This window comes from Rhynchophorus ferrugineus, unplaced genomic scaffold (genome assembly GCF_030347505.1).
Source record: "Rhynchophorus ferrugineus isolate W39M unplaced genomic scaffold, kcgeb_rfMv2 rfM1, whole genome shotgun sequence".
NCBI classification, from domain to species: Eukaryota; Metazoa; Arthropoda; class Insecta; order Coleoptera; family Curculionidae; genus Rhynchophorus; species Rhynchophorus ferrugineus.
The window spans coordinates 30,169,222-30,194,580 of record NW_027472580.1 but is presented as its reverse complement, the minus strand read 5'-3'; the positions used below and the strand labels follow the sequence as shown (position 1 = coordinate 30,194,580).

The 25,359-nt window shown below is 30.5% G+C and overlaps 1 protein-coding gene across 7 annotated transcripts in view; it reads left to right on the top strand.

The window, feature by feature from the left end:
* The window catches only part of LOC143206658 (uncharacterized), a 185,304-nt gene that overhangs the window by 78,705 nt on the left and 81,240 nt on the right, over positions 1 to 25,359 (top strand). For 2 of the 7 annotated variants that reach the window (XM_076419302.1, XM_076419303.1), the window contains exon 3: positions 18,728 to 18,791. The exons of 3 other annotated variants lie outside the window; for them this stretch is intronic. In XM_076419302.1, coding sequence (XP_076275417.1) covers positions 18,766 to 18,791 — 26 coding nt within the window. In that variant the 5' untranslated portion in view covers positions 18,728 to 18,765. Of the gene's footprint in view, positions 1 to 18,727; positions 18,792 to 20,489; positions 20,710 to 25,359 lie in introns of those variants that run through there. 2 more of the 7 variants (XM_076419306.1, XM_076419305.1) reach the window with 1 other exon arrangement.

Genomic DNA, 25,359 nt, shown 5'->3' with positions numbered 1-25,359 from the left:
TATCATCATCTTGCCATGAGCAACCCAATGTACCATTCTGAAATATTCATATCTCTTTTAAATATATAAATTGATATAATTCTTCCTTGATTTTGTTATATGTTTTTAAAAATTATATTCTTTTAAAAGCAATCTTAGGAAGTTCCATTAAACCCCTTCGTGGGTTATCTTTACACCACTTAAATCCTATATTATCCAATAACGAATGAACAGATGTTCTACATATCTTAAATAGCGTATATATTTTGGATCTTTGCGGATACTTCCAAGACTAACAATTTTCTCTGAAATAATTGTATTAAATTATGTATCGATTGAAAAAACTACTTACTGTTTTATAATGAGCTTGTTTCTTTTTGGCGAATTTAAGGTTATATTGGTTTTTATTTTTTGAGATATTTTAGTGACCGTGTCCATACTAATATAAAAACGGCGGTTATTTCAAATTTAGGTATTATAGTGGATTATTTAAAAAATGCTAAAATTTTCTTTTTTACATTATTGAATCTGCATGGGAATAATGTATTAGTATTTTCACTTTCAAATATAATTCATTATATTTTACCCTTTTACTTGATTTTAAATGTATTCAATATCTGAGGATTTGCTTATTAAAATATACTTTAAATGCAAATTTCTGTTTTGCATATATTTAATAATTCTCTCATTAGTTTAGAAATATAAAGGGAAAACGTCTTACAATTGGAATGATAATGCTTTTATAAATATTGAGCTATTTAAATATAATTTAAAATTTGGCTATATTGGTAATTCAATCTAAAATCACTTAAGCTATGAGGATTTTATTGAATAAACAAGCGGGCTATTTGTTAAAAGGCCTTTAGATGTTTTTTGCATTGTTTAAACCTCTCTCTACTCAATTTATGTATGTTTCATTAGGTGTTATCTATATGCATATTTAATGCTCCGTCATTATATTAATTTCGAATAATAAACCAACCAGGTTTCATTTGAGGAAAGTTTTATCTTTCCCTCTTGATTCCAATAAAAGTTCTGCTGAACACAATCTATTGGTGGTGGAAACTGTTGGTGAACATACTCAATCGATAAAAACGTTTAAATCATTTATCTGCCTTCTATAGGTTTACAAAAAAAACATCCTGGTTAAAGGAAATATTCCAAAATGAGAATTTTGAATATTAAAGTTATATCTGTTCATGAGAGTTAACTACCATAATTTGATTCAGGTATAAAATTATTATTATATTACCTGAAATAGATCTGCTATACGTCATAGCCACCAAATGATTTTTATATAGTATTGAAAGGGATTTATAGTCGTTTAATACAGGATGTCAAAAAAACAAATTAGAAATACGCGGCAGCAGTACATGTGGGATCATGGGGGAGCGATCTTGATCCTGTTGAAGCATATGTTATCTGTAACTTTTCGAAAGCTCGTGTAAAACACTAATAGCATATTTTATATAGTAATATAAATATCGTATTATTATTTCAAAAAAGGTTAACAATGTTTTTGCTCCGTGTTCTCTAATGAAAATCTAATATTATATATCATTTATAATTTTATTATTTTGCCCTCGAAAACTAGCGTTCCAAAATGCTGCGATATTAATTTACAATATATAGTTATTCACAAGCAAACTACAAAAAAACATAAAACCACATATATTACATATAAATCTATATAAGCATAAATTCGGCGAATTACTTTAAAAGATAGGACGATAAGGCCAGAACGTTAAAAATCAGTCGAATAAACTAGTAGAACCGAAAATAGTAACTAAAAATAAACGACTGAAACAGTCGATAGTAAATAGTAATAAAATCAGTCGAACCAAAAATAGCGACTGAAACAGTCGATAGTAAAAAGTAGTCAATTATTAAACAGTCGATAGTCGATTTCAGTCGATTATTCCCAACACTAATTTTTAATTTATCAACAAAAGCACTCTTTTTAACAGGAATTAAATCGACAAACACCAAACAACAACTTTCAGTTTATACAGTGCTGTATATAAAATATTAATCAAACCCCAATTGCCCTCGCAGTTCGATCGCAAAAAGTAAATTTGCATTGCGGACTATATTTAACGTGACTTAATTGTTGCTTTTTTATTTGTAAAACCCCTGTTCTGAGGTCGAATTTTGGACGGGACGGATTTGAAGATTGATTAATTTAAAGATCGTTAAAATCCGCCTCGAATATAGTCTGGCGTATTGCATATTTTATATAGTAATATAAATATCGTATTATTATTTCAAAAAAGGTTAACAATGTTTTTGCTCCGTGTTCTCTAATGAAAATCTAATATTATATATTATTACTCGAATATCAACATTAAAAAATATAAATTCATTTACATACTGTAATTAAATTATGTTTTTACTTTAAAATTATGGTTGTCCAATTTGAGATCGGTACTCAAGTTGCATTATCAAGATATGGTTTTGATTATTGATTAAAGTTTCACAATTTTGACCATAATCTTGAGTATTTATTCGAAACTTAATGAAATTAATTCTTTTATATTATTTATTTTGTTATGTATCCTTTGCCACTGTCAATATACTGTATAATAATATGTTGTGAGATACTGTGAGCCTGGGCAGCTTTAGGCTCTAGCACCCACTGTTTTACCAAATTTGCAGAAACGATATACAAAAGTAAATTATTTAAATTTAAAAAAAAATGAAAAAATCGCAGAAAAAATATTTTGAACATCAATAAGTAATTGTCCATCCATCAGTCCTCAGGCTCCATATCCCATATTCATTGCCGTACTTGCCAGTTAATTTCTTATATTTGCTCTACATATATTACGCGAGATTTCTTTGTTCCGTATCCATGCCTTTATTAATATTATGTAGGCGTTCCATCAATGTTTTACTCACTTCGAGTTTTCTCTGAATTTTCTCACGTTCGGTTCGCGTAACGGTCTTTCTTTTCACAGCGTTCGCTTATTACGAGTCTTCATATGTCACTGCCTTTATTTATCACACAATGAATTATCTATATTCAGTCACTCTTATATAAATTTGGATGTTTTTCTGAGGGTCATACAATTTATATTCGTTGACTATATATTAATCATTATTTTATTGTTGGGCTGACAATAAGCGTTTTTAGTCTTCATACCTAAGCTTTTCTATTGTATCTTATTATTGTATAGGATTTTTCAATTTGAACCGGTCGACGTTGACAGCGTGTGCCAGTCAGTTTGTTTTGGTGGCATGTGATTAACTTACTCTTATATTATTGGGTCACCGATATTAAATCACTATGACAAGTTATATGTTTAAGTATCAGGCCCAAGTGGTAAAACTTACAACATTACTTAACAAACAAACTTAACAAATTACGTATTATCATAATAAGTCTTCATTAATCCACACGCTGCGCTCGTGTTGAGGAAGGACGGATTATCTGCGTTTCCTATGATTCTTGCCTCCTCAATTCTCAACGATTCGAATCGACCAGCTCGATAATCAGTCAGTTAAGAAACGTTAAATCGACTAGGAACATCACTGTTGTCCATGAAATTCTCCAGGAACCCGAGGTATTGAGTTCTTGAGGCTTTTTTCAATTTTAGGTTTAGATCTTTATCGAACTATTACTCCGTGCTTTTTCATCTCATTAAAATTCTACTCTAGAGATTTGAAAAAATAGATTTTTTCATATTTTAAAAGCCTAACCTTTTACAAAACCTTTTAAAAGTTCTTAAACTTTTAAAATTATAATTATATTCGGAGATGTAGCTGTTTGTGACGCAGCATCTAAAAATTAAATTTCAAACGTGTTTACTTTTTGCCGGCTTGGTGGACGTAGTGGCAAAGGCGATGGTCCACCTACTACTGCGATAGTCGCAGGTTCGAATCCTGTTGGGGCATGGTCGTAAATTTATGTTTGTGATATCGTAATCGGTTCAGTAGAAATATCAAATATCTGTCAACTGTCTCGAAAAATGTAGTTTCAATGAAAGCGCATTTCAAGTTTCGTTTTTTATTTGGCGGTAGTCTGAAGCTGTTCTAGCTTGAAACAATGTTAGTTCCCTAAATTTAAGATCACTTTCTATGATTTTGGTTCATATGGAGCATATTTTGGAGCTATCTGCTGTAACTTCCACCCAAAAGGTCGATTTTACCACATAAATCGTGAGAAATTGGTTGACTTTTCATTTGACAACTATTGCAATCTGTGTTCTTCAATTGTTGACTAATTGCGGCATTTAATTGTGCATCTTAAATGAATGCCTTCACTTCTAATACGGTCTCGGAGAGAAAGAATTTGCCTTACGCCATTTGCCAAAACCACTCATAATAGACAATTCTTCTTATTTGTAATAATGCTCGAACTAAATGACATATTTGTAAAAAATAAGAAAAAAGATTTCACTTTATAAAATGACGTAAGTATTGTGTTCACAGGATCTTAATAATAATCTATATAATAATAATTTTAATCGATAGTGTACTTTCTACTTTGACGATCTTGCACGCTGAACTGATGATTCTTAGGCCTTAGGTTTGGTTTTAAGGCTTGATATTATTTCAATTGAAGTTGTTTAGAAGCTAGTTATAAAGTTAGCAAACTCTTAACAATTAGCAAAAATAAAAAGCTTGGATATAATAATTTTCAGTAATATGTCAAATAACAAGTTGCGATTTATAGGATGATATTGATATATGATATATGATTAATTCAAATTAAAGCTTTTAATATAAACACTTGTTACCATCATTTAAAAAAAGGAAAAGTCTTACGAGTATAATCGAATTACCACTGACCTACCTACCCCATTCACCATTCGACTTATTTAGCGAGGTTTTTGTTCAAATAAGCTTTTCATTAATTAAGTGTTAATTTAAAATCGTTTTTTAACATAATTTATATAGAGCAAGTTATTATTATCTAAAATGGTAAATAGTAGGGTTGGTTGGAACAATTGGTCAATGCGACAGGTCGCTCCTCCTACTATTGCGTTAAACGTGGATTCGACTCTTGCTGATTAATAGTTGTAAATGTATGTTTGTAAGACAAGAGTGCAGAATCCGATAAGGAAAATAGTCTCAATCAGGCTGGATAAGATGGCCGTCTTCTGGGATAATTTGTAAGTTGATCATTCGTCAGTCGATAGGCTTAATGCCGAGGACCGTGGTGTAAAGCTTATGTTAAACAGCCAGTCCAGTTCAAATAAACCCTAGTTATACATCGAGGTAGTATAAATAAGTTTTCGTTATTAAAAACATGGCGCCATAAACAATAAACATCAATAGGCAATTAAAAATGAAAATATAATTAAAATGAACTACAATCTCTTTCACTTTTAAAGAACAATGTTAGAGTATCTGGATTGTTGTAATATGACTTTATTGAATAATAAAGATTCTCTAAAGATGGGATTACTAAATATTGCGACTTAAAAATCATCAATTAAATTTACTATACCATTATTTTTCCCCCAATCTATTATTTTCTTGTCTGTCGAATAATTTTTAATAGCGTTGGGAACTATCGACCGAAAACAGTCGAAACAGTCGATAGTCGCAAAAAAATAGTAATTACTATTTTCAGTCAAATGCACGGTTCGACGTTTTTTTTTTTCGTGATGTCAGACGAAGATGTAGGAATTCTTGTCTGTATAAAATGTGAGATAGGAAAGGACTGAGATAAATGCTTCAACCAGTTAATTTTTAATATATTTATATTCTCCAATGGTAGTATAAGCGAGACAGATATGTATATTCATTTACGTGGTAACTTTAAAAAAGAAAAGGAAAAAAAATACTAATTTCTATTAACATGTAATAAATAATATAATTTTAAAGGAAGTAGGGTTACTTTTATACTGAATGTTCTGTGGATTTGTAAAAAAGAATGGAATAATAACACCACAAATGTTTTATCGTGTTTTAATATATTAATTACTATTTTTAAATAACATACTATAATAGATATAAATAGTACAATACAATTTAAACAAAACCTAAACACTAAAGATGTTCAATAACCATAACTACTAAATAAAATGTAAACGTATACATTTATATAATCATTGAAAAATCTAATCCATGACGAACCTAAAAATTATCGTACAATAACTACCAGACTCTTTAAATAAAAGTTTAATATATTTTTGAATGGGAATATTTTTAAAATACTGTTCAATAATATTATCATGTTCAACTTTTCTCCTGTGAGGCGATTTCTTCGATCGTTAATTATTTGCCCAGATTTGAAAAAACTCCGAGGGGACAGATGTGCGAGTATAGAGGAATATTTTACATGTAACTTATATAATTCAGGTTGTGTCATTTTATGGGTTTGCCAAAAATACAATGGGTTTCCTAAACGCCCAATAAATAGCATTTCCATATACTGCTAAATCTGCAAAGTTGCTGCAGTACTTGGAGTAATTACTTCTTTCATTTTGGCCATTTTTTCTCAAAATATCTCTAGATATCATTACATTCTTGGTCAGTAGTCAGTATATTTGTATTTTTTGAAGTTAGAATCAGAAAATGTATTTATTACAAATATTTAATATACTTTAGTCACCTCTTTATCGTTAATATTTTTAAAAGAAATCTAACAACTACTACTGCAAAAAATTCTTCAAATCTTTTGGAATCGATGCAATTTCTGAAACCTTTGGAACCTAATTTTAGTTTTCAAGATTTCAGGAAAAAAGTTTTGAACAAAAATCGTGAAAGTTTATCAAAAAAGTATTACCTAGCCAAAATACCAGCCCAAAGTATTACCTATTATGCCAGTCAAAAGTATCTTACTATTTATCATTTATAATTTTATTATTTTGCCCTCGAAAACTAGCGTTCCAAAATGCTGCGATATTAATTTACAATATATAGTTATTCACAAGCAAACTACAAAAAAACATAAAACCACATATATTACATATAAATCTATATAAGCATAAATTCGGCGAATTACTTTAAAAGATAGGACGATAAGGCCAGAACGTTAAAAATCAGTCGAATAAACTAGTAGAACCGAAAATAGTAACTAAAAATAAACGACTGAAACAGTCGATAGTAAATAGTAATAAAATCAGTCGAACCAAAAATAGCGACTGAAACAGTCGATAGTAAAAAGTAGTCAATTATTAAACAGTCGATAGTCGATTTCAGTCGATTATTCCCAACACTAATTTTTAATTTATCAACAAAAGCACTCTTTTTAACAGGAATTAAATCGACAAACACCAAACAACAACTTTCAGTTTATACAGTGCTGTATATAAAATATTAATCAAACCCCAATTGCCCTCGCAGTTCGATCGCAAAAAGTAAATTTGCATTGCGGACTAAATTTAACGTGACTTAATTGTTGCTTTTTTATTTGTAAAACCCCTGTTCTGAGGTCGAATTTTGGACGGGACGGATTTGAAGATTGATTAATTTAAAGATCGTTAAAATCCGCCTCGAATATAGTCTGGCGTATTGCGGGTAAATTGATTTAATTAATTCTCTCTTTGGTAATTTCACTGACGCCAAGTTTTATAGTAGATGCCTGCAGATAAGCCAGAATTGGAAGATATTAGTTTATTTTAACATATCATTTAATATATGTATTATTTCAGTATACTTATAATATTAGGTGATTGTGTGCATTTTTATTAGCGATATCTATAGACGAACTGCATAGTGTCATTGTAAAAAGCTGTTAAACAACTCAACCTATCTTTTATATTTGATGGGTTTCATATTTCTCTGCATAAACTAACAGTAATAATTTCCACTTAATATTATTGAGTTGTTTTATTTGAAGAAATCTGATCTCGAAACGCGAGTAGTGATTTTGATGTCATTAATCAAAAAAGTTCGAAGGTAATAAACAAGCGTACGAAAGTTGTGAATCTTGCAGTTCGAATGGGAAGTTTTGCATACAGTCTACTCATCATACGCCTACTTGTTACCACTGCAATCAGCATTGGTTCGGTGGCATACGGTTTGTTAAAAGAAGTACAATAGTTAAATGTTAAAGTGGTACGAATATGGATCGAAGATTAATTTGCTAGCAAATATTTTAATTAATATATATTATACCAATTTCGCTCAAATGCCGCTCTAAAGTAAAAAAATGAAGAGAATACATGCAAGCATATAATATGATTATATGACATTATTACAGACCTTATCTTTAGTAATTTTGTGATGTCATAACGAAACTAATCAAAAATGTGAAAATAAGGTATAATTAGTATTCACTGCGAACTAAACTTCGAAAGCATATTTCAGATCAGACTGAAGTTTAATATGTAACACCATGTTGTCAATAGTTTATCTTTCTTAAAAACATAAGCAACATTAATTACAATTTATCAATTTATTCACAATGTTAATTTGTTTACATACCTGTTGAAATGTAAGATTATGTTGTTTTAAAACATATAAGTGTACTCTTCTTAGCACTTATTATTCCGAAAGACGTGCTTAGTTTAAAATATTTGTTTATACCAATTTAAATTGGAATTATGGCTTGAAATAACTTAAATCAAGGTCACCGAATTGATTGATAACATTAAATGTAGATATAAATAAGCACAAAATTGGTGTTTTATGCAATAAATAGTATAACTTTTAATAACAAATAGTCTGTGGGAAGAGTGCTCGCTTGATCGGGATTGATCTGAACACTCACTCTGCTTTGTTATGAATACGATTGTTATGAGAATTTTCGACAGTATTTCGACATCTATGACTTAAAAGAATCTACATTGTTTAATATAAGAAATATTTTAAATTTTTCAATAAATGAGCTATTGTTGCGCGATTTAAGCTTGATGTTTCAGTGCATTTGTGCAGTGTACAAGAATGGAAAAATATTTTATCATGTAGCTACTAAATTTCTTGTAAAAACAGGCTATGAACAATCATATCGATATAATAATTATGTTAGGTGAATCTGCCTTTTTCAACAACAGTCGTTTATGAGAAGACTTTTAAAAACTATTTAAAAGTTGTTTTTTAACCTTTAAAAAAAATCAATGAGAGAAGATTTTTAAAATTGCACTACTAAAAATTATTGCAAATATATAAGGTTTATTTTTGAGATTTCATTTATTAGCTGATAGCGTATTACAATATAACAATAAGAGAGTACTAAAATAGAAGTAAACCGTAAGTAAATTGAAGAAGAAGCATAAATAAATCAACGCCAACAATGGAAGAAAAAAATCGGAATGCAACTTTGTCGGCAAAAATTTAAGGGTTTTTCATTGGATGGAATTACTGAAAATAATTTTATGGCTAAAAGTTGATGTGAACTCGACTTTTCGACTCTAAAGCCAGTTTCTGTTTTTTAATTGTGAATTTCTTCAATAATCTCCTATTATCATTAAAATCCTTTGGCTCAACCAGCTTCAAATTGTTGAATTGTTTCAGTATTCAACTTCTTCTTCAAATTTCAATACCTTGGATATCTCAAAAATGATTTCGTGGTATACGATTTTTATAAGAGGTAACAGTACTAGTGTTAAATTTCTTATAATGGAAGGTCGTTTGTCATAATTATATAGAAGTTTGGACTATAACACAATGTTATCTTTACAACTACAAATTCGGTTTTTAAATTCCCGTTCCGAAAAAGTTTAATTCTATTTCCACGAATTAATTGAACGTATTAGGCACTTGTGCTCCAAGTTCACTGGCAAGCCAGAGGCCCACGGAACCATTATAATATAATTTAAAAAACAGTTCTGCAATTTCCGGTGTTTTATGCTGGAAATTTGAAAGAACCGGAGAAAAATGTGTATGCAAACTGTTTTTAATTATGTTAATTAGGATGCGATATGTAACATTACAATCCGAGAGAGAATCCGTCCCTTATGATCTAATTAATTTTTTTCAGTTGCGAAAGCCATTGGATTGTTTTAATTTGAATATTAATCGGTGTTCGTATAGCATTCAATATGTATGAATGTTTTTACCATATACTAACACGTATTTTATACGTTATAATTAAGGTCGAGACTAAATGTAATGAAAATTACACATATTTGCATCAGTAATCTGTTGCTATAAAAACTACTCTTGTAAATATTAAAAAGTATTAAAATTAGAAAGTATATCACTAAAAAATTTAAACGTTATTCGTTCACACTATTTATTCAGAAATTATTTGGTTCAATGCTTAAGGCGATAGGACGGTCTTCTTACTGCTGCTATAGTCGCGAGTTTGAACCACACCGAGGCATTTAAATTAATATTTATGATTGTTTATAACTGCAAAGGTCTGTAGTCCATAAGAGTGTAAAATCCAACAAGGGAAACCATCACTATACGCCGGGGATAAGACCGGGAATCTTCTGGGATGGTTTCTAAGCTATCATGACCGCGGTTCGAGGTCTACGTTAAGCAATGTCAATAAAAGAATATGATGTAACTAAATTTCATATATATACGTATATATAGTCAATTCAAAATAGCACTGACACGAGAAACATCGCAATGTTGCCGCAGCTACTCTGAATTTTTGTACATTTAGGCTCTGATATATAATAAAATTTTAATATAAATAAAATAATTGAACAAATATTCTATTAAATATAATATAACATTATAGTACATCAAATACATTTATTATCGAAGAACTTAAAACTACATTTAATTTTACAATCACAATAATTTATAGGTTAGAGTTGTTTTATTATAGATACATTGAGCTTTTTTCAGCACTACTATCGGTAGTGTGTTTTAGGTGCGTTTTTGTATTAGAGAGTATAAATGTTTCACGCTTAGTCCTTGTTTCTTTCAATGCAATATATCGTTGTAAAGTCATTATGATATTACTATATTTGTCTTTAGTTTATCCTGTTAGTATCTGTATACATCTTTCTTGATAAAACTACATTTAATCACTGCATTCTCCTTAATGCATTTGCCATATCTGCAAAACAGTTAGTGTTATTTCTCTACGCATACATGTTAACCAAAGTTCATGTTTATTCTGAACAATAACACACATGGTCATAAAGCTTTCACATTGTGTAATACAATTTTTTACAATTTAAGTATATTATGCTTTCCTCTTTCATTACCCAGTTTTGGTAATCGTCAGCATTGAATCATAAACCAATATTCTAATCGAGCTCATATAAACCGAACACCTTTGACTTTCGACAATGCGTCTTTCCATAAATCCAGACAGTTCTGGTTTGAAGATTCTCCTTGACCTGAATATCTATTGTAATAATTCTTTGCAATACCCCATATCAACTCAGTTGGATTAAAAATGCAGTGATAGGGAAGAAGACATAATACTCTGTGGCCATAACATTCAGTAAACTGATCTATTATGTATCTTTTCTCAGGCTTATTTCTAAAAAAGTGAATTACATGAACTGCAATTGAATATTTCATTCTTTAACATGATTTCCTCGAAACTTATTTTATGTACTTTAAGCTATTCCTTAATTGCAGCCTTTGTTGATCAACTTGTTAGGATTTTCTCCACCAGTGTACTATATATATGGTAGATATGGTGCATTATACATAACTATAACTAATGGTTCTTCCAAGTTCTTTAAAAGCTGATTTTCAAACTACTGCGAAGTCAAGTTAGAATTCATTTCTTCATGGTAGTCACCCTTGGACTTAGAGAAACACTAATTCTGCACCAGGAATAAAACCATTAATGTTTCCAGCATGAAGAACTATATGTCTGCAATGAATAAATGTTATGACTAACAGAACCTAATCGATAGTTATTCCAACGTTTACCTTTTCCCATGAACCTTTGTTGTCTTTATACTATATCTATTATCATCTTGCCATGAGCAACCCAATGTATCATTCCGAAATATTCATGTCTCTTTTAAATATACAAATTGATATAATTCTTCCTTGATTTTGTTATATGTTTTTAAAAATTATATTCTTTTAAAAGCAATCTTAGGAAGTTCCATTAAACCCCTTCGTGGGTTATCTTTACACCACTTAAATCCTATATTATCCAACAATGTATGAACTGATGTTCTACATCTCTCAAATAGCTGTATATCTTTTGGATCTTTGTGGATACTTTCCAGACTAACAATTTTCTCTGAAATAATTGTATTAAATTTTGTTTCGATTGAAAAAACTACTTACTGTTTTATACAATTCGTATATTTGATCTCTGAAACACCAAGATTGATCTTGATTCGTCACCTGTTTCGCATAAACACGGTTTCTTTTTGGCGAATTTCAGGTTATATTGTTTTTTATTTTTTAAGATAGTTTTAGTGACCGTGTCCGTATTAATTTACAGTGTAGCTGCAATGCGAAAAAATTTTTCAATAAAAACCGCGGCGATTTCAAATTTATTAAAACAAAGCGTTAAAACAACGTTTGCCGGTTTATAACCCGTAATTATAATATTTTGAAGAATTTTCAGATGTTTGGCAAACGGACCACTTTTGCAGGCTCATTCCGTTACATGTTCGAACTACTCTAACTGCATTCTATCTCTTTTTAAATAGAATAAAATGATAAGGATAATATTGTCTGAATGTAAAACGAATTTACAACTTTAGACAGACATATATTGACACTCGTGTCACTGCTATTTTGAATTGACTATAGATGTATATTCGCAGTAGTGAATATTTAAGTATTTATGAGAATGGAACATTTTTTACAGGCTTCTGCGGCTAGCTTTACCCAGCTCATTGCCTTACCCTTGTGCTGTTATATAATGAAGTTTTCTATTGTTATGGTCTTGTTGTATCATCCTAATGGGACCTATTAGAAATGATTTAAGAAAAATTATAACAAACAAGTTATAATGTTTGTTCAATAAATTTTGATTGAAAATGTGATTTCACCAGCAAAATATTTTGTTAATTGCCAACGTTAACAATGCTAGCATATCTGTTAATGTTAAGTTTGGTTGTATTACCATTGTCAAAACATTCATTTTTCAAAAATATTATCAACGGATATCCGACCATATATTAAAAAATAAAAAAATATTCAGAGTGATATTCCATCTTTGTCTGTTAATTTGTTATAGTTGGTTTGACGATTCTTTTTCACACAGCAGCATTTTTGACAGGCAGTAATATAATAAGTCTTAGTAGCTAAAATTGCCAATATAAATTGACAGATTTACCAGATGTTGAAACATGGTTATGTTTATGTAATGATTACAAGGAAAAATGTGTTTTTTCTTTGCCGCCAGCTATTCGTTGTCTGGTTCTAGTTGGCGCTGCTGGCACCCCGCCCGTGTTCAACATCTGGGATTATATTTCTGGGTATTTTGTAGACTGTTATTCCACGATGTAAAATTCGACTTGCCTCAAGGTCAAATGTTTGTCCATTTAATCAGAATCGTTAAGGATGACAGAAATGCTGAGTTTCCAGTTGAACTTTTTGACAAATTAATATCGAGAAATCTCAAAAATCAAATATGCGAAGATATGTAAAGTGTGTAAGATTTGTGAAATACTACTTGTTAAATATATGTCTTGTCTCGATACAAGACCTACTATAGAAAAGATGAAGAAGAGTAAGTAGAGGGCGCGGGAACTTGTATCGAGTCGGTAGAAAAGGGTTAAATACCAGGGTTAAAATAAATCTTTATTTTTTGTTCCAAGATAATAAGTAGTGTATTAATTCCGTCCCGTCCCTAATCATAAGTGATTAGTAAAACTGCTCACCCAATATTGTATATAACGCGCACAGAATATACAATAATCTTGTCTAAACATATGATTCCTTAAATAATATAGGTATTAGATTAAGTACTATAATAATAATTTTTCTCTGTATTATTCTGTATAAAATTATGAATATTATTGTAAAGATAATAGGTATTTTCAAAACGAAACCGCCAAATTAATGTCAAGTAGAAAGAAGTGTATATAGGATCGTCATACCAAGACTTTATGGTATTAATGGTGTCTGTTATCGATTTCTTTTGAAAACTTACTGAACTGAACGTATTTCATTGATAAAAATATTTAGTTATGAATGACATGCTATTGGTTTGTATTAATTTAAAATAATATCTAAAAATGTTTAAAAATGTGAACTTGGAACAGTTGGAATTTAAAACCAAAAACTCGTGATTGTAGTTTTACATAAATCCTATTGTTGTGTTAAGGGAAGGAATCAATGAAGTAATATACATTGTTTATGATAAACATGTTACAATTATTCTATAGTATAAAAAAATCTATTTGGTTAGTCTCTATCATCTAAATAATTTTGATCGGTTTCACATTGTTTATAAACAAACTTAATTATTGTATGGATATGGAAGAAAACGTCAGCCCCAAAACAAAAAAATACGTCCACACGCCATCCACATTATTGACATCATCATCATTAACAAAACAATTGCAAAATTATTTATCATGAAGCTTTGATATACATTCATTATTAATTCACATGTTGTTTTAATGATGTTTTCACAGATGATTCACAGATGTTTTAATAAAAAAGAAGTACCTTTAATAATTATTAAGTTTGTCGGGCCCATTACTAAATTTAAAAAGCTTAAAAAGGACCGCCAAATTAATTAATAAACTGCAAACCTCTCAGTATTGACCGTAAGAATGAAATGAATATGTGGAGGATGGTATCTATTTTTAATACTAGCTAATTCTATTTGTTCGGATAAATATGATCAAGAGTGGAACGACCATAAGGGTTTATACCTTCGTAACACAACCCAGTTTGGTAAAAAGATCTCAGCTTTTTAATAATATTAATTGATGTGTCCACAGCGTTAATTGCTGCTTTATAAATGGCCTTAACAACAACCAAAACAAGCGATTTGTCATCATCTTAATTGAGATGTTAAAACAACATGGTCGTTTAACGACCGCAATAATTTCGCACAATATTTTATCTGCCACTTGCCCATTTCTCCTTTGGTTTGCTCCGATTTGTCTGCATATACTTCACGACGACCTATATATCACGAGTTTTTGTTTCTTCTGTTGACGGTATTCCACTCGAACGGCGGTCCCTCACTTTGTTTTTTGCCACCGCTGACCTCTTTCGTCTCTCGTTTAGCAGATGAAATATGGCGACGTTAAGCTTACGTTAAATCTACTCTTTCTAGATTGATTTTAATTGAAACAAATGGGTTGGTTAATATGGTAAATGTGTAGTCTGATTAATTTTTCATAATAATTGTTGTAAAATGATAACTTTTTCATAATTATTAATTGTTGTAAATAATGTGTTAGGTCTATACATTAGTTTTTTTATTTGAATCTTTGTTGTAATTGTTGTGCGATAATCGGCACAATGTATTTTATTCAAAATATTGTCCATCGATAGCCGCTCCTTTTTCCTATCCTTCAGGCAATTTACGGATTCCAACTCGAAAGAACGATGTAGTTTTTGAGGCTATCCAGTAACCGACTTGAAGTGAAATGTTGCCTTAACGGGTGACTAATCATGTCCGACAAGTAGTAATCAAAAGGAGCAAATTCTGGTGAATACGGCGGTGGGGCAACACTTCCCATTTTAATGTTTCCAAGTATCTTTTTACCGGTTTTGTAAAAATTGACCGAGCGTTGTGATGCAGAATAATAACACTGTTGTATCTTTACTTGTATTTTGATACTAGTAGTCGATAACGATCCACATTGATGGTTTTATTGGGTTCTAGCTCATAGTATACCACACCATGATGAAGCTGATCCCACTATGGATATTCGGATTTGCCGTTGATGTTGATGCATGACTAGGTTGTTCTCGTAATTTTTTTCGCTTTAGATTATCGTAATCGATCCACTTTTCATCACCATTAAAAATACGCTGTAAAAACCTTTCCGATTTTACGAGTGATAGTGAAGAATGAAGAAGTTTTGCCAGCAATTCAAGCATGACAAAAATGATTATAAATTTACTGGATGTGATTTATTACACAGTAACATCATTGTTATATATTAGAATATTACTTAACCTTACCAACAACTTCATACAATGTTTTAGAATAGGTTCCGTCTCGGAGGACCCTTCACCTCTATATGAAATCTTAGTAGTGTTTTCTTCCCCACTAAGCGATCAGTAACAATTTCTAAAAATATTTTTAGCCAAGTTACAAATCAAAAAATCTTGCATACCTTTAGCTGTTTCTACTCTCATGACTCTGTCTCAGGAATTTCTAGCATTGCACAGCATTATCACATATCCTGAAAGTTTCGTTTAGTCACTTTCACTTTGCGAGTCACTGTCCAAGTCAATCACTAAACTGTAAATTTCCAATCTGCCCAAAACCTGTTCACGGTTCTACCATTTATCAGTTTCTTCCTCTGTATGTCTTATCGAGTTCATCCAAAACGAAGATGTTATGGCCGACAATGCAGCCTACCACATATCAATTCTTGATGGAATATCCTTCTCAACCAGCATGTCTATTATAATAAGTCTGTGCTACCTCCCATTCGGGCTTATTTCATTTCATTTAAATTTACCTAGTAACAATTTGAAATAATTCATTCTTTAACATGGTTTCTTCAAAACCTATTTTATGTACTTTAAGCCATTCCTTAATTGCAGCCTTTGTTGATGCACTTGTTGGGATCTTTTCCACCAGTGTAATATGATATGGTGCATTGTCCATAACAATAACTGATGGTTTCTCCAAGTTCTTTAAAAGCTTATTTTCATACCATGATAGTCACCCCTGGAGGAAAATACTAATTCTGCACCAGGAATAAAAATATTTGATTTATTTTCCTGTTTCTAGAACGAAGTAGTTCTTCATGACATATGTTAACATGCCTAACAAAACGTAGTCGATAGTTATTCCCACGTTTACCTTTTTTCATAAACTTTTGCACACAAGTAATGTACCATTCTGAAATATACACGTCTCATCTAAATATACAAATTGATATAATAAATCTTCCTTGATTTTGTTATGTTTTTAGAAATTGTATTATTTTAAAAGTAGTATGTATTTAAGTTCCATTAAACCTCTTCGTGAGATAGCTTTACATCACTTAAATCATATATTACCCAACAGTGTATAAAGGGATATTCAACATCCTTCAAATAGCTGCATATATTTCAGCTTTTTATGGATACTTTCAAGACTAACAATTTTCTCTAAAATAATTGTATTAAATTATGTTTCGATTGAAAAAACTACTTACTGTTTTTATAGATTTCGTATATTTGAACTCTGATACAGCTAACATTAATCTTATCTTGATTCATCACCCGTCTCGCATAAAGACGGTTTCTTTTTGGTGAAGTTAAGGTTTTATTTTATTTTTTTGAGATATTCTAGAGACAGTGTACGTACTAATATTCAGTGCAGCAATAACTCGCTAAAAAAATATTTTTCATAAAAATCGCGACGATTTGAAATGTATTAAAACAAAGACTTAAAACAACGTTTGCCGGTTTATAACCCGTAATTGTAATATTTTGATTAATTTTGCTTACGTTTGGCAACCGGTCGACTTTGACGAGCTAGTTCGGTTTCACCTTCGAAATTATCAGACAGCATTATGTCTCTTTTTAACTAGAATAAAATTAGAGGGAAAATGTCAGATTCTGAAACGAATTTACAAATTGCGGCGGGCAATACATAAAACATCTTGATGACGTATATACAAACATACTTTGAAATATACTATATGTACTACATAATTTTTTTGTTATGATAATTAAATGATTAGGAATAATGTGTGGATTTTAGATTGTGTTAATTGTTTGCAAGGAAAATAAATATATAAAATGCAATTCTGTGCGCTTTTTTCTCTATAGAATTGATAATGAAAAAGTGCTAAAGTTATGAATATTTTAAAGAATATTAAACAAATAAATGATTCTCGATCAGTTTCCTCGTTATTGTTCAGAGGGTTGGATCAAACAGTCGTTTCCGCAATATGATTTGGTGATATTTTTGGAGAGGGAAAACTCATCTAACTGACCTCCATAGGACATGCGATTGCAAATTCTTAGAACACTCGGTTTCAAGGGCGACATTATTTCTTAAAGTTTTATTTGAAATGAGAATTTCTATCAGGTCAACATTTGCGGCATACTTCGCTTGGCGCCTGATGTCTGCACCCCTTTTTTCTTGAGTATGTACTATAAAGATCGAGCGCCTACACGAGCTGAGCGAGCATATTGCATTTGACCTTTTTCTTGAATACCATAAATGGGTCTCATCAATATTTCTCTTTGTCTATATAATGTTTTTTAAATTTTTTAATTATTTTTAATATCTTTGTGTACAAATGATTTCCAAAACCTTTTGGTTATACGGGTATATATTTTCACTCCAAAACCAAATATTACTGGAAGATTAATTAGATTAAATCAAGTTTCAGAACCAGCAGGTGTAAACTGGGATAGTTCAATGTGAAGTGAATGAAAGATAAATTTGGGACTGAAGTAACAGGTTAACAATACCTTATATAGAGTGTGGACCACTTTCAATATTTATTTTTAATTTATTTAAATTTCATTAAATTCATCTTATAACGTATTTTTGTCCAGATTTTACTGTCGAGTTGTTCAGGCTATGTAATAAGAAGAAGATTGTTATTATAAATAAGAATAAAATATTTACATTAAATCAGTGTGCTTTTAGTGAATATTAATAAACTAATATTATTGGTAATCTTTTAATGAGTTGGAAGGCCTCATTTAAATAAATATTAGAAACACCTAAATAGTGTCAGTAATGTTTTTATAAAATTAAAATTTTATGTATCCTTATTGTTTAATTTTATTATTATTTTTTAAATATTATTTTTGCTTTCAGTTGACCTCAATAATAAGAATTGAAGATAATTGTTAATCATGCTAGGATATCCCGTCTATTCTACGTATGTAACGTTACTTGGAGTGTATTTTTTCAGTTTTTCATCTTCATTGTTAAGAACTATTTGTTGATTGCCTTGTTGTTTGCTGATTATTAGAAATGACTAAGGTCATATTTTGTTTTTATTTAATACTAACAGTGTGATATAATGCTAATGTTTTGCTTTGTTTACCAAATATTGCATAATTATTTTCAGAAATAAACAAATATTTAGAAATACTGAAGAATTAAGGTTAAGGTATTTTAAAAGGTAGTAATAGTGTAGTGAAAAGAGTATTTGCTTAACGCGCCAAAAAATCATTCTACGAGGGTTGCCTTTAATATTTCAGGATTTACAATTAGTTAGTTAAGAAGACTCATAAATTAGTTAATAATAATCCGATCAATTACCAAACAATATAGTGAAGTTTAGTGTGATAAATAGAAATTGTACATTCTTGCATATATTCTCATAATTTTCTTACTTAAAAAATATATTGCATTGAACGATCAGTAATCATTCAGTAATTAGAAGGCGATATGTCTGGTGAGTGCCCTAAGTGTGGTAGAACATTCCATTCGACCTTCAACAGTGCAAGAAGACTATTCCATTGTTATCCGTTATTGTTGGTCTTTTTTTGCAACAATAGGTTGTAGAATTCATACAATTGACATCGATAAACATCTCGATATCACCATATACAGAGCAAGATTTATAACCATGAATATTCTGCATCATTGTCGATGTGCATGGGTGCTTAGGACTAATCCATGATTTTTTATGCTTGTTGTTATAATACACTTTTTTTTGCTTGACAATCAATGAAACTATGACGTTGAAACGGTTCGAATTCATATTTTTAGCCATTTGGACTTGGAGTAATTTTTCCTCTATTTGGCTATTATCCATTGCATATAAATATTTGGAAACAGTTGATTCATCTTGTGCTCATTTCTCTGAAAGCTTTTTAAATGTCTGAGCTGGAGGTTTCGTCCAATAAGTATTTCAATTTATCTGTTTACCATTATTTATTTACCACTTTTAAACCGCCGAAATCAAAAGCCGCCATTGGGATTTGACGGAATAGCATCGTCATATATTTCTAAAAGCGCTTTATGGGCTTCGGCAACAGATTTATTGAAATCAAACACAGATAATGAATGCCCAAAATGTAATAGTGAACATTCCATAATTAGTCTCTGTATATAACTCAATAATAGTAAATGGAAAACTATTATTTTATGTAGATATATGTCGAAACCATTGAATTTCACTGTTAGTAGAGGCTGTTTAACGGAGGTTTTCAGTGGTATTGCGCATTTTCATATGAATATACATGTGAACATATAATAATAATGGAATGATACACTAATTTAATTGACTACTGCTAGTCGCCGTTGGAAAAAATCAATTGCTCATAATTATTTTTAAATATAAAAAATATCTAAACCTGCACAAGGCCTTATTTCTTGTGTTTTATATTGTGGCATATATCTTTTTTATCAACACAAATCATCTATACTGTTCCTTTCAACACCAACTTTTTCCCTGTCATAAACGAACATTTTCAAGAAAATTCATTTTCATTTGCCTCGCATTAGATATAGCAAGCGAAGTGGCTTAAAAATAACTCCAGAACGTCAAAACGCCAGAGGGGGGACAAAGAAGAAAAATTGTATGAATCAAATAAAAAACCGCTTCCTATTTCACCGCTTTCGCCGCTTTATTATCTCGCTGGCAGTGAATAAATTCCGATCCTGCACCGTTCGATATCCACGATCTAAATATACATTTCAGTTGTAAATCATTATTTTTATGTTAAGATTAATTTTTCCGAAGTGGTCTGGCAAAACACGGAGTCGAGTCATTTTCGAGAATGTCATTCAGTCTGTGTGTTGACGGTGCCTCGGTCATTACGAAACGGTACTACTTCATTAATGTTGTGAGTATTTTTTCTCTGTGTTTTTATGTTATTAATGTCGTCTGTGAGATATTTTTAAGTTGAGAGCGGACTTTTATTTTGCAAGCCGACTGACTAATTGGATTGGTTTAATTTTAATGCTGTTGATTTTTTTTTTTGACGGAATGACATTCATAATGACTGTGAATTTCATTTTGCAGTGTAAGCTCAATGCTTTATTATCGAAAAATGTGGATATAATTATTTTTCAAACTACCTCTTCTTGCTAGCCTCTACTTTTTTCTTCATCTTTACATTTGATTAGGTTATCAGGTCTGATTCCAGATTTTCACACATGTTCCAATATGAAGCCCAGCATTATCATTTTGTTCATTACATATTAAAAATGTTGGTTTTACTACAACTTTTACTTGCAATGATGGTAATATATTATGGCGTTATTGTAACGCGAGTTTCTAAAAAATGAACCATTTTTGGATTTTCTTTCTAAAAAACTACTCGACTGATATAAATTAAATTTGAGGTTCTAACGTCAAAGCCTTTAAGGTAATCAGTCTTCAGGCATACATAAATCTTTTTTATACAAATGTGAGATTCAAGATAATATCTTCACAGTAAATAAGTATACTGTAACGAATTCTATAAACTAGAGAAAGATTTGATATTTTATTACCGGTGATCTTTACTGACGATTTGGACATTCACGATTCCGCTGCTTAGATTGCATATGTAACTATAGTTTCTGTACAGTCTGTACAATTTAACAGTATTCATTTTGCAATGCAACATATACAAAATACAAATTACAACATGAGAAAATATTACAAAACTCTTCAATACACCAAAGCTCTTCAGTCTACAGTTGCTCAGAAGAGGTGTTTTTGCAGAAGGCATCATCCGATTTTTAAATACATTTTAAAGAATTTCTTCTTCATCTAATGCTAAATGTTTATATGCTATATTAATAGCAAAAAAAAGACCTTCAGATATTTACATTATTAGATGCTTAGATGTATTCTAATAATTTTTCATTTTTTTAAAAGGTATTTATTGAGAAAAATTTGTATAATATATGTTAATCAACTTTTTTCCACCATCCTGACAAAATAGCCTAGACCTATAGATAGGTCATCCGTTTCGGATGAGCGATGTTGGTTTGGCAGAAATCCTACAATTGATCCATTTTCGCATTGATCTGAACAAGTGGCGTTCAGAATTCGAGCTGCAATGGTATATTCTTGCGATGAGTGGACGAGCTTTGTAGACGGTAGCGTTAGGAGTTCGTAATACACCAGCCCCCTGCCGATCTAACCATATACACACAGCAGACTTTATGGACTAGTCTATGTTTTCTTGCACTTGGAATTGTCGTAGTAGATTTCTTTTATATTGCCAGCCACTAACGCCAAAAATGTTCAAAATGATATTATCCAATCATCTAGTAGACGGGTTCTTATTCGATTTTTTTCTATCGCATATAAACCTCTCAAAATAGTTGATTAATCAGCTACTAAACTGTCTTAAAATCCTCTGAGAGTTCGAGTTAGCCTTTCGCCCGATAAGTCTTGCAATTTATCATCCCCGAATGTTATTATTCTTACCGTTATTTGACATTAACATCAATATCATAAATTGTTGAGACCGAAGTCGGCAACAGTTTTATATATTACTTCCTATTATTTGATATCGTTGGCATCTAAAGAACACAAACGGAGCCATAAATCTACTAACCGTATAAAATTCTTATATACTTACTGTTAAAATGTAGAGTGATTACCTAGGCCTTATCATCGCCACTGCAATATTGATGCCCCTAAAGACACTGTTAAGCTAATTTTTACGAAAATAGTTATTTGTAATAGTAGTTATTGGTTTTTTTTTAAAATTTAAGGTTGATAGAATTTTTTTTCAACCAACCAAAGCCAACCTTTACTTTATTAGAAGCGTTTTTGTTTATCAATTTACTACTATTGTATGTTTTGTACAACTTGTTGGGTATTTACTGTTCCTAATATTTACTATCGACATATTTATTATCAGTTCTGCAGGGGATAAGGCGAAAGACGGAAGAGTAGATTATTGGAGGAGAAAAGAAGTTTACGATATATACTATTTTATTACTTTATTTGTTAGATATATGAATAGATGTGAGAAATTAGGAAGAAATAATGCAGTAAGACGAAATAAGAGGCCATAAAATAGAGCCTAGCAATAGGTAAAGTAAACCACTGCAAAGGGTGAAATGGTAAACTTCTTTAAAAGAGGTAATACACTTCATGGGTTGTTTTTTTTCATTGACGTTTCACAAATAATGACATGACATATTCCGAGCTATTTAGTTATTTTTCCGCAATATGACGCAATAAATAATAGTCAAACACTGGAGCTATGACGTAAATCAATTTCACATAAGTATTTGACGCTATATACAATAAGTTAACGCAATCCTTTCGAAATCTTGCAAAATGTTTTATCATATCCTTGTTTTTACCGACAACGGCTGACGAGATTTAATCATCCATAAATATAAACAGCAAGTATTAAATATAAACATAAACTTTACATCAGTTGACAAAGTTAAACAAAAGCTCATAATGAACAAAATGGAAAACAACGAACAAAAATGAAAGCTTTTTCCGTCTAATTTTGAAAATTTAATTAAAATGGAGTTTAACTGAATATCTTGCAGCGTTGTTTGTTTAACGTTGCTATAATCCTATTGCTCAGCTATATTACATTTAGGATTGTTTGTTTCTATATATTAAGGTGGTTTGTGATATAGAGTAGAAATAGGATCGCGTAGCTTTTTTTAGGAATAATAGGATAATTTTCTCTTCTCTGTGGAATAAAATTTGATTTCTCGAATGGGCCTTAGTATGTTTTGATTCATTTTTATCATCAGATTTTAATATCATCAGTAGTCTTAAAGAGACGGTTCTTCGAAAATGTTTTTGTGAGTTTAAGTAGTAGTCAGAGAGTAAAATTAAATTAATAGGAATTAAGCTGTGAAATAATTATTGAGTTGAATTATGCATGAAGACGAATACTGTGTAAGATATGGCATGGCATGCTATCATGACGAATAGAAAAGTTATCGATCAATAGGACAGGCCTCCTCAGACGAATATTTTCGCACAAGCTCTTGACATTGAAATAACATTCCTTGTTGACAGTTTGATTTAAGGGAAGGTAATCATAATGAACAACACCACGGTTTCTGGGTAACTATATCTTTTATGATAATCAAAAATCAGTCATATCAAATCTATAAATTGAAATTAAAGTAATAGAATAAATATAAGGTTCTCATACTAAAATTAGTATTGGGTGCTTGCATGCATATTGACCATTTTTTACTTTAAAGATGATTGTTTTTAAATTGGTGTGATTACAATACATTTTTTCTATAAATTTTTCTCATATTTATGTCATTTTTGCAATTATTTATTATTTTGAACTCTTGTGTCATGGAACCATGGATCTGAAGTGGTGGTAATCATTTATTATTTCTGTACGCTATATGCAACAGTGTATTGCTCATAACTTTTGCAACGTGTTTCTAAATGTTGTCATGCTAGGTAATAACTTGGCCTCTGTGGTGTGAAAACAACAACACGTCATCAGATATCTGCATTAACTTCGAACTTTTTGATCCAGGTCCTTCTTTGTCATTGACATCAAACCCACAACAAAGTAATCAAACAGCAAAAGTAATGAATGTCAAAAGTGCAATTTTGAGGGTTCTATGATTAGCGTCTCTTTATAATAAATAACTCAACAATACTAAATGGAAAAATATTATTTTACATACAGAAATGTCAGAACCATGGGATTTAAGTTATATATTGTTTAACAGTTGTTTGTATGGATACTTTATCAATTTTATACATATAAACCAACACCCAAGAATTTCTAAGTGAAAAAATTATAATTTACTAAAATTTAGTATAAATCTTGATGCCAATATTGCTCCTAAGCCGCCCTGTATTGTCTCAAACGAATATTGACATTGGCTTTTGTATTAATTTTCTATTATACATTAATATTTGTTCACATTTCGTATGTATGCATACTTATTTAATTATTATGCGAGTTATGTGTGTGTGAAAAAAGTTATTTCTTAGTTATAGATTAGAAGTTAAGGATGGAAGATGACCCGATTAGACGAGAATAGACAAAAACTACAAACATTAACTTAAACATATACATTAACAGATTTGAAAAAAACACACGAGGAAATTATAGTACTCAACAGTAAGATGATCTAGGGAAAGCTGCTTCAATATAATTCAACGCTATTACAATCAGATTTGAATTAGAAAATTGGTGGATGGTGTAAGAAGCACGTAGAAGTAGAAGGAAAAATGAATTGATCAAAGATTATTTTTATTTAACTAGAGATGAACCTATTTTATACCAATTTTACTGCACGTGCTATACATCGTGCAATGTTCATTGGGCCTTTATTCAAATTTAAGTCAAAATGGGTGAAAACACCACGGTTTTAATTAATTGAAATATTAATATTCTATTTTAAGACGTAGCTAATTAAAACGAAAGTCTGCCGGAATAAAACAAAATTCACGGTAGCCCAGAATTTTAAAAAATGTTTTTGCCTAAAACAATACCTTTTGCCTAAAAAGGGACGGTGTTTGCGAGGGGGTAGTAGAG